The 11339-nt window shown below is 36.1% G+C and overlaps 1 protein-coding gene across 1 annotated transcript in view; it reads left to right on the forward strand.

The window, feature by feature from the left end:
- The window catches only part of LOC128644994 (cytochrome c oxidase assembly protein COX16 homolog, mitochondrial), a 473186-nt gene extending 468062 nt beyond the window's left edge, over positions 1–5124 (forward strand). The window contains exon 4 of the mRNA XM_053697698.1: positions 4583–5124. Within this exon, the coding sequence (XP_053553673.1) occupies positions 4583–4711 (129 nt within the window). The 3' untranslated portion in view covers positions 4712–5124. The remainder of the gene's footprint in view (positions 1–4582) is intronic.
- The last annotated feature ends 6215 nt before the right edge of the window (positions 5125–11339 follow it).

Genomic DNA, 11339 nt, shown 5'->3' on the forward strand with positions numbered 1-11339 from the left:
CTGCCCTGCAATGCGTACCTCCTCATCTGGCTTTTCATGCCGATAAGGCTGTTCTACGAACCAAGTTAGGTTTTCTTCCTAAGGTTGTGTCAATTCGCAACATCAATCAAGAGATTGTGGTTCCTTCTTCTGTCCTAATCCTTTTTCGTTGAAGGAACGTTTTCAACATATTTCTGGATGTGGTTTGTGCCTTGAAGTTCTATCTTCTGGCCACAAAGGAATTTAGACAAACCTTTTTCTCTGTTTGTTCTCCTTTCCGGGAATCGTAGGGGTCAGAGGGCCTCTTCGACTTCCTTATCTTTTTGACTGAGGAGTGTCATCCGGTTAGCATAGAGACGGCGGAACATATGCCTCCTCTGAGGATTACGGCTCATTCTACGAGAGCAGTGGTCTCCTCTTGGGCCTTTAAAAATGAGGTCTCTATGGATCGGATTTGTAAGGCGGCTAGCTGGTTCTCCTTACATACTTTTTCCAAATTTTAGTAGTTTGATGTTATTGCTTCTGCTGAAGCAGCCTTCAAGAGAGAGGTTTTGCAGGCTGTGGTGCCCTCAAATTAGGGTTAGCCCCTCTTTTTTTCCCTCCCATTAGCATTCCGTGTACTTTAGAGCTTGGGTATATGTTTCTCACAAGTAAGGAATGCAGCTGAGGACTCTTCCCATATTAAGATGGAAATAAATTGTGCTTACCTGATCATTTCATTTCCATCTGTATTGGAAGAGTCCACAGCTCACGCCCATGTTCTCCGATGGGCGGCCCTAAATTTAATTTTTTTAAGTTCCTTTGCATAAATGCTAGAGTAGATTTTGAGCAGTGTTTTGGGTTGTTGTCTTGTTGAAATATCCAGACCCGGCGTAACTTCACTTTTGTGACTGATTCCTCAATATTATGCTCAAGTATCTGCTGATATTGAGTGGAATCCATGCGACCCTCAACTTTAAAAAGATTCCCTGTACCGGCACAACTCCACAGCATGATAGAACATCCACCAAATTTAACTGTGGGTAGCAAGTGTTTGTCTTGGAGTGCTGTGTTCTTTTGCCAAAATCCATACCGCCCCTTGTTATGACCAAATAACTGAATCTTTGTTTCATCAGTCCACAGCACCTTCTTCCAAAATGAAGCTGGTTTGTACAAATGTGCGTTTGCATACCTCAAGTGACTCGGTTTGTGGCATGTGTGCAGAAAAAGATTCTTCTGCATCACTCATACATACAGCTTCTCCTTGTGCAAAGTGCGCTGAATTGTTGAACGATGCACAGTGACACCATCTGCCACAAGATGATGTTGTAGGTCTTTGAAGGTGGTCTGTTGGCTGTTTTCGACAGTTCTCACCATCCGTTGCCTCTCCGATATTTTACTTGGCCTGCCACTTCTGGCCTTAAAGGGCCATTATACACTCATTTTTTCTTTGCATAAATGTTTTGTAGATGATCTATTTATATAGCCCATAAAGTTTTTTGTTTTTTTTTTAAATGTATAATTTTTCTTATTTTTAAAGAACATTGCTCTGATTTTCTGACTCCTAACCAAGCCCCAAAGTTTTATTTGAATGCCGTCAGCTACCTTCTCCAGCTTGCTCCTGTTTGTGTAAAGGATCTTTTCATATGCAAAAGAAGGGGGAGGGGGGGTGTCTTATTTCCCACTTGCAGTGGACTTTCCAATTGCCTTTTCAACAGGGCTAAACTGAAAGCTTCTAGCTAAGTTTTTAAACCATTTTATACTGGATTTTTATATCAGTATTTGTGCATCTTATTCTTTATAGTAGTGTCTATTACATGAAGTTATATGAAAATAAGTGTATACTGTCCCTTTAACAAGAACTGTGCCTGTGGCCTTCCATTTCCTCACTATGTTCCTCACAGTGAACACTGACAGCTTAAATCTCTGCGATAGCTTTTTGTAGCCTTCCCCTAAACCATAATGTTGAACAATCTTTGTTTTCAGGTCATTTGAGAGGTGTTTTGAGGCCCCCATGTTGCCACTCTTCAACAATTTGCAGTTGGCCACCTTAAATACCTTTTCTCATGATTGGATGCAACCGTCTATGAAGCGAAGCACAATAAAACTAGGTATACCTGTATATATTTGTGTTTATATGTACATATACAGTCGTATGCAAAAGTTTATTCACCCCTGACAATTGCCATGATTTTCATTTATAAATAATTGGGTGTTTGGATCAGCAATTTCTCATTCAGCTATCAAATAGCTGAAGGACACAGTAATATTTCAGTAGTGAAATGAGGTTTACTGGATAAAAAGAAAATGTGCAATATGCATCAAAACAAAATTAGACAGGTGCATACATTTGGGCACCCTTGTCATTTTGTTGATTTGAATACCTGTAACTACCTACCACTGATTAACTGGAACACACAATTGGTTTGGTGAACCCATTAAGCCTTGAACTTCATAGACAGGTGCATCCAATCATGAGAAAATGTATTTAAGGTGGCCAATTGCAAGTTGTTGTTCTCTTTGACTCTCCTCTGAAGAGTGGCAACATGGGGTCTCAAAACAACTCTCAAATGACCTGAAAACAAAGATTGTTCAACATTATGGCTTAGGGGAAGGCTACAAAATGCTATAGCAGAGATTTAAGCTGTCAGTGTCCACTGTGAGGAAATGGAAGACCACAGGCACAGTTCTTGTTAAAGCCAGAAGTAAAATATTGGAGTGGCAAAGGATGGTGAGAACGGTCAAAAACAGCACACAGACCACCTCCAAAGACCTACAACATCATCTTGCTGCAGATGGTGTTACTGTGCATCGTTCAACAATTCAGCATATGGGAGAGTGATGCAGAAGAAGCCTTTTCTGCACACAAGCCACAAACAGAGTCGCGTGAGGTATGCAAACGCATATTTGGTCATAACAAGGGGCGTTATGCATGGAGGTAAAAGAACACAGCGTTCCAAGACAAACACTTGCTACCCACAGTAAAATTTGGTGGATGTTCCATCATGCTGTGGGGCCAGTATCGGTACTGGGAATCTTGTTAAAGTTGAGGTTCGCATAGATTCCGCTCAATATCAGCAGATACTTTAGAATAATGTTGAGGAATCAGTCACAAAGTTGAAGTTACGCCGAGGCTGGATATTCTAACAAGACAACGACCCAAAACACTGCTCAAAATATATCTGGCATTTATGCAGAGGAACAAGTACAATGTTCTAGAATGGCCATCCCAGTCACCAGACCTGAATATCATTGAAAATCTGTTGGGTAATTTGAAGCGGGCTGTCCATACTCGGCAACCATCAAACCTAACTAAACTGGAGATGTTTTGCACGGATGAATTCTCCAAAATTCCTTCATCCAGAATCCAGACACTCATTACAGGCTATAGGAAACATCTAGAGGCTGTTATTTCTGCTACAGGAGGCTCAACTAAATATTGATGCACTATTTCTGTTGGGGTGCCCACATTTATGCACCTGTCTAATTTCGTCTTGATGCATATTGCACATTTTCTGTTAATCCAATAAACCTAATTTCACTACTGAAATATTACTGTGTCCTTCAGTTATTTGTTAGATAAAAATGAAATTGCTGATCCAAACACCCAATTATTTATAAATGAAAATCATGGAAATTGTCAGGGGTGCCTAAACTTTTGCATACGACTGTATATATTTAAAGTAGAAACACAGTCCCCATAGAGTTCAATGTAAAGGCACCCCACATCCCCTCACTTTAACCACTTATAACTGGTTTGTGCGGTTATTTTTAATAAAAAATTAAGATGCTCATATTTTTTATTTTAAAAAAGGAACTGTCCACTTTATTGGGGGGGGGGGGGTTAATTGACCAGAGGTCTGGCCACTTGTAATGGCTGGTTATTTAACGTGCGCCCGTAAACTGGCAAATTTGCCCCTTTAGGGGCGCACGTTAAAAAACTGCTCCACTTCATTTCTAGATATATACACTAAGTTTAACTTCCATTACTTTATATATAAAATGATCCCATACAGATTTGGCAGCTGACATTTTTATTTTCTCATTTATAAAGTATTTCTTCTGTTTCTTTATTTTCTGTAATTGATTGCTAACTTCATTACCATCCTATATTGAGATTTTTATTTATTTATTGAAATTGTATTTTACTTAATGTATTTATTTTTTCTCTTATTCCCCATCCAATATAATCATCCTCCCCACTTAGTTAATCTCTGTACGTGTTCATCGAATATTATATATCTAAATAGTTTTTCTTGTTCTTAATATCTGCTGATTGTTTAATTTTTTGGGGACTCTAAGGTAAATGTGGGTCTATGAGTCTTTCAACAACATTTGAGAACTGATAAAAAAAAATGAAGATAATTGAATTGGCTCCCATGTGCAAGGCTGGCGTACGATTTACTGCACGATTGCTGGGATGTCCTGTGATTTTCTAAAGCTGTGTTTCTCACTGACTAAAAGTAAAAATAAAATAGTCCTGTACTGCTTGTAACATTTAGATCTAGTTTCTTTAAATTCATGAAACGCAAAGATCCTGTAAAGTCACTGCGTTATGTGAACTTAGCTTTAACTACTAAAAGTCTGCATATTTACAATGTCACTATGTTTTTATACCTTGCAGAAAGTTAAGAGCTCCAATTTGGATGACTGGAGAAACATCAGAGGTCCTCGGCCATGGGAAGATTCTAAACCCTTCCAGGATCAGCAGCGAGCATCTGCTATCTCAAAAGATAACACTACCAAAGTATAGTGTGTAATTATTTTTATATGACTGGCAAAGGGACATGAAAATCTCTGACATAATCAGTCTCCATTCATCCAGGCATAATAATTTCACGGACCACATTGCTTAACAAACCACTGATATCTTCAGTGTCTCCACTTGCATCAGTGACCCCGGTATCTTTCAGAACATTGTCTCACCAGGAGGACTTTGATGAAGCATAAACCCTGGCTGTGGTTTTGTGATTGATTTCTGAAATAAGTGAATGTTTATTTAAATGCTTTTTATTCTCTTTTAGAACTGCTATTTGTAAGGAATGACATATACCCTAAGAATAAATTATACCCATTGTTCCATATATTCAGCTTTATTTTTATTTTTTACAGAATATGGTCTGAGAAAAAAATATTTATATAACAAAATAAATGATTTCAAACCTATATTGTCTTCATTATTTTACGTCCACACAATTCCTCAAGCACCATCATATATATATATATATATATATTATTGTCCTGCATTTTCTCATACTTAAAGGGACAGTCTAGTTAAAATTATACTTTCATGATTCCGATAGGGCATGTCATTTTAAACAACTTTCCCATTTACTTTTATCATCAAATTTGATTAGTCCTCGTGGTATTCTTTGTTGAAAGCTAAACCTAGGTAGGCTCATATGCTATTTTCTAATCCCTTGAAGGCTGCCTCTTATCTGAATGCATTTGACATTTTTTCACTGCTATAGGGCGTTAGTTCATGTGTGCCATATAGATACCATTGTGCTCACACCTGTGGAGTAACTTATGAAAGGGTACTGATTGGCTAAAATGCTGGCTGTCAAAATAACTGAAATAAGGGGGCAGTCTGCAGAGGCTTAGATACAAGGTGATTACAGAAGTAAAAAGTGTATTTATATAACTGTGTTGGTTATACAAAACTGGGGAATGGGTTATAAAGGGATTATCTAGCTTTTTAAATAATAAACATTGTGGAGTAGACTCTCCCTTTAAATCTTCTAAAATGTACTTTATCTTCGGAATCATCATCTAAATCACAAAGCTTATCTCCCCTGAACCTTACAAATATTATGTGATAACCAAAACCTTTTCAGATGTCTAGATCATAGATTTAGTTTCAGATGGATCATCTCTAATTATTCATAATAATGGTTATTTAGTATCAACATTGAGTTTCCATGTGGAAATCTTTTATATATGATACAATTGTTGCAATGAAATATACCATTACCAAAAATACTTCTTTCCTCTATACATAGTCAACCCATCTTTGACTACTTGGTTCCTAAACATCCTTCACCTTCTCTAATTCTCCAGTCTAATCGTCTTCTATTACCCCCCTGCATTCCACAATCATCTATTCTCTCTACCCATGTAAGAGCTTGTATAACACACAGCATATTTATTTTTGGTCTCTTTGAAGCCCAGTGTGAGAAGAGAGTAAAAGTGCTTGCTCTGATGGCCTCATTACTGAATATTTTATTCTGAAAAACAAAGGACATTTGACAAGGTGAAAACATTTAACTTAAAGGGACATGAAACCCAAATTTTTTCTTTCATGATTTAAAAAGAGCATACAATTATAAACAACTTTCTAATTTACTTCTGTTATCTATTTTGCTTCATTCTCTTGATATTCTTTTCTGAAAAGCATATCTAGATATGCTTAGTAGCTGCTGATTGGTAGCTGCACATAGATGCCTCCTGTGATTGGTTCACAGGAGGCATCATTAAAGTATATCTAAAGAATGAAGCAAATTAGGTAATAGATGTAAATTGGAATGTTGTTTAAAATTATATTCTCTACCTTAATCATGAAAGAAAATGTTTGGGTATAGTGTCCCTTTAATAAGTGCTAAGGCCATTTTTGGGAAACGGTGTGAAAGGCGAAATGTTACCGGAACATCACTGTGTGTTCTGCAAATGTTAGAATTGTCCAACAAAAGTTCAGACGTGTGCTTGTCTATTTATTCCCTTAAGGTATAGGTTTTTGCTTTTTATGGAAGATTGTTAGTCACCCTGATAATTTACCATTTTTCCATGCTTTAAAAAGAATGTCTATTTATTACGCCTTTTATACATCTAAATGAGTTTATTTATTCAGCATCATCCTTTAAAAACATTGTATAATGTGTCTACAAAGTTTCTGACATTTAAGATCCTTTAAAAAGATAGGTCTAGATTACAAGTGGAGTGCTAAATTATCGAGCGGTGGTTATTGCTATTGCGAGCTCGCTGTAGCAATTAGTGCTTATAAAATTAACCAGAGACCAGATCTCTGGTTAATTTTATAAATGTGACCCAAATGCCACCAAAATCCAGTGTAGTGTATTTTATTAAAACATAAAGATAGCAGCAGCTTTATTTCTCTTGTTAAGTGTATCCAGTCCACGGATCATCCATTACTTATGGGATATTCTCCTTCCCGAACCAGAATTATTTTTCTTTTAATAAAAAATTCTATCTTCAAACGAGAGGAACCGCTATGGGCACGAGATTTGCGCCGAGCTATGCAAATTTGTTCTTGGGAAAATGGGAAGAACAATTTATATCCCAACATGAGCTCGGCGCAAATCTCGTGCTCTATAAGAGGTACATTGATGACATCATCTTTGTATGGAAGGGGACATCGATAGAGCTAGACAAATTCATTTTAGACATGAACAATAACGATATAGGAATTAATTTCACACATATCACTAGTAAAGAAAAAGTAACATTCCTAGATATGGATATTGAGATTGTAGAAAGGGAAATAATCACTAAAACTCATTTCAAAAAAGTAGACGCCAATAACCTAATACATTTCAATAGCTGTCATTTAAATAAATGGAAGGAAAATATCCCTAAAGGCCAGTACCTTAAAATAAAGCGTAATTGCACAAAAACGTCAGATTATCTAGAACAAATTGAGATACTTGAGAAAAAATTTACTGACAGAGGATACAATATAGAGACAATAAGAAAGGCAAAAGAACAGGTAGATCAAAAAGAGAGAAAAAATCTACTTACATATAAAAACACAAACTCTGACAGATTGGATAACAAAGAAGATAAGGAAAATAAACTCAATGTTGCATTAATAACTGATTACAATTGTTATTATTACACTTTACAAAAAAAATTGAAAAAACACTGGCATTTAGTCCAAACAGATCCCCTTATAGGCGAAAAAATGACAGATAACGCAAAAATAATTTTCAAAAAAGCAAAAAATTTCAAAAAAATACTAGCTCCCAGTGAGTTTAGACATATTAAAACGAATCCCATACTAGAAAAAGATTTACTAGGCAACAAACTAGCAGGTTTCTACCCTTGTTTCGGCTGTAGGTCTTGCAAATTCAGTAGCAAGCGTAAGAATATCAAATCCAATAAAAAATGGTTTAATTCATCACATAAAAGAAACCATAAGATGTCAGGATAAGGGTGTCATTTACATTATACAATGCACATGTAATCTACAATATATAGGGGAGACCACCAGGACCCTAAGGGAACGCATACGCGAGCATTTATCATGCATAGACAGAGGAAACCTAGAAACACATCTATACACCCATTTTAGGGAAGTCCACAATAATAATCTGAAAAACTTCGCTTTTTGGGGCATAAAAAAGCTCAAACCTGAATGGAGAGGGGGTAATTTTGAAGAAAAATTGCTAAGAACAGAAGCAGAGCTAATTTACAACATGCAAACCCTCTACCCTGCGGGTTTAAACTCAGAATTAGATCTGTCCCCGTTTCTTCTGTCATAGATCAAAATTCAATAGTAGAATATATGAAAAGATAGTATATTATAGATTAAATATTTCCCTCCAAGATCCTGAAATATTTTATACTCTATGAACAAGAAGTTATCTATATTATAGATTAAATATTTCCCTCCAAGATCTTGAAATATTTTATACTCTATGAACAAGAAGTTATCTATAAAGGGACAAACAAATAAACAAGAAAATAAAAACACATTATGAAGAGTGGAGAAGCACAGAAAATAATATACTACTATAGAAATAAATATGCAATAATAAGAAATAATGTGTAACACATGTTAATAATAAAACAAAAAGAAGAAAATGGTTCTGTTTTTAAAAAATTCATACATGTTAAAAATCATGCTAAGAATAATAAAGTAGAAGTGTAACATCCCTTAAATATAGATCGTTGATTTTTCAGACATATACAAAAAAGTTCAGCACAATAGAAAACAATATAGGTATTTATAATCATGGAACAAATATAATAGAAACAAATACAGGCACTTATGATCATGATATAAAGTAAAGGTATGATAAATCCACCGTATGCTATGAAATCCAAATGTAGATATTGTTGAAAGAGCCGAAAATATCAAATACAGAAAGATCTTATAACATGATAAAGAAAGAAGCAAAAATAAAAATATTCCGCCTTTAAAAAAAAGCCGCAAACATGGGATATCTAAAGCTCATACAAAATAACAAAGAAAGAAGCAAAAAGATTCCACCTTATAGAAATTTGAGAAATCCACCTTTAAAATAATAAAAAAGACACCTATCAGAACAGAACACCTATCAACCAATCAAAATGTAAGGAGGGCTTTTTAAAATGCCGGTGTAACAACCAACATCATCCGTCTTGATAAAGCCTACTGGCGAAACGCGTAGACGTTTTTTTCTACAATAGAAAGCACTGGACATCTACTTAAACTACCCCGCTTTGAAAGAAGTAGAGGGAAAGAGAGTTTAACACAAACGGCCGTTTGTATTCCAAGTCCGAGTTCTCACACACACGCTGTAGGCGTGCACCGCGAATATCTGTCTCAGGAGGCTGCCCGGAAAACACAGAACCCAGACTGTAGGGGTAAAAGTTGCTTCAAGCCGGCAGAATAAAAGAGACCCATACACGCAGGAGCGTGGTCTAGGTTTCAATAGCAGTGATACCTGCTCCATTCAAGGAGGAAAGGCAGAAAACACATACCGGTAAGAAATACACTGAATCCATCAGACACAGATGTGTCAGAAGACCCGGTAAGCCCGTCCTTATACATTTATTGAACTATTCCTATTACAGCCAAGTTTACCAATAAGAGAAAAAACCAAGAGACATTACAAAAACAAGTGAATTACATTATTACAACTTATTTATGAAGAGAGACATTGTTACTTTCTGATCGAAAATAGTAACATCGAGAGAAAATAAAGCCACTAAAACTGCGGCAATAAACTATTAAGGTGGAATAAAGAAAAATAAATTTTAAAAGGTGGAATCACTTAGAAAGATCATAAAAAGCGTATTATAGAAGTATTTTATATAACTAAATATTGCATATTTTAAATTCAGGGAGACGTCCCATATCTATATTTCTGGAATACTATATTTTTATTATGTTTTTATGTTTTAAATAAATGTACTTTTGTTAAATTGTAAAGAGGTCTCCAGACTATCTTATTTAGCTTATAGCGCTCCTACACTCTATATTGTTTTGTCATATTCTCCTTCCCAACAGGAAGTTGCAAGAGGATCACCCACAGCAGAGCTGCTATATAGCTCCTCCCCTCACTGCCATATCCAGTCATTCTCTTGCAACTCTCAACTAAGATGGAGGTCGTAAGAGGACTGTGGTGTTTTATACTTAGTTTATTTCTTCAATCAAAAGTTTGTTATTTTTATATGGTACCGGAGTGTACTGTTTATCTCAGGCAGTATTTGGAAGAAGAATCTGCCTGCGTTTTCTATGATCTTAGCAGAAGTAACTAAGATCCTTTGCTGTTCTCACATATTCTGAGGAGTGAGGTAACTTCAGAGGGGGAATAGCGTGCAGGTTTTCCTGCAATAAGGTATGTGCAGTTAAAATATTTTTCTAGGGATGGAATTTGTTAGAAAATGCTGCTGATACCGAAGTAATGTAAGTAAAGCCTTAAATGCAGTGATAGCGACTGGCATCAGGCTTATTAATAGAGCTACATACTCTTATAAAAGTGTATTTTAAAACGTTTGCTGGCATGTTTAATCGTTTTTTTATATATGTTTGGTGATAAAACTTATTGGGGCCTAGTTTTTTCCACATGGCTGGCTTGAATTTTGCCTAGAAACAGTTCCTGGAGGCTTTCCACTGTTGTAATATGAGTGGGAGGGGCCTATTTTAGCGCTTTTTTGCGCAGGAAAAATTACAGACACAGACATCCAGCTTCTTCCTGCATGTTCCAGGACTTCTGTGAAGGGCTCAAAAGGCTTCAAAAGTCATATTGAGGGAGGTAAAAAGCCACAGTAGAGCTGTGGCAGTTGTTGTGACTGTTTAAAAAACGTTTTTGTCATTTGTTACTCCGTTTTTGGTATTAAGGGGTTAATCATCCATTTGCAAGTGGGTGCAATGCTCTGCTAACTTGTTACATACACTGTAAAAATTTGTGTTTCTTAAAGGTGCAGTAACGTTTTTTTATATTAGTTGTAAACTTGTTTTAAGTGTTTTCCAAGCTTGCTAGTCTCATTGCCAGTCTGTTTAAACATGTCTGATACAGAGGAACCTACTTGTTCATTATGTTTGAAAGCCATGGTGGAGCCCCATAGGAGAATGTGTACTAAATGTATTGATTTCACCTTAAACAGTAAAGATCAGTCTTTATCTATAAAAGAATTATCACCAGAGGGTTCTGTCG

The sequence above is a fragment of the Bombina bombina genome, chromosome 1 (assembly GCF_027579735.1).
Source record: "Bombina bombina isolate aBomBom1 chromosome 1, aBomBom1.pri, whole genome shotgun sequence".
In the NCBI taxonomy this organism is placed as follows: domain Eukaryota; kingdom Metazoa; phylum Chordata; class Amphibia; order Anura; family Bombinatoridae; genus Bombina; species Bombina bombina.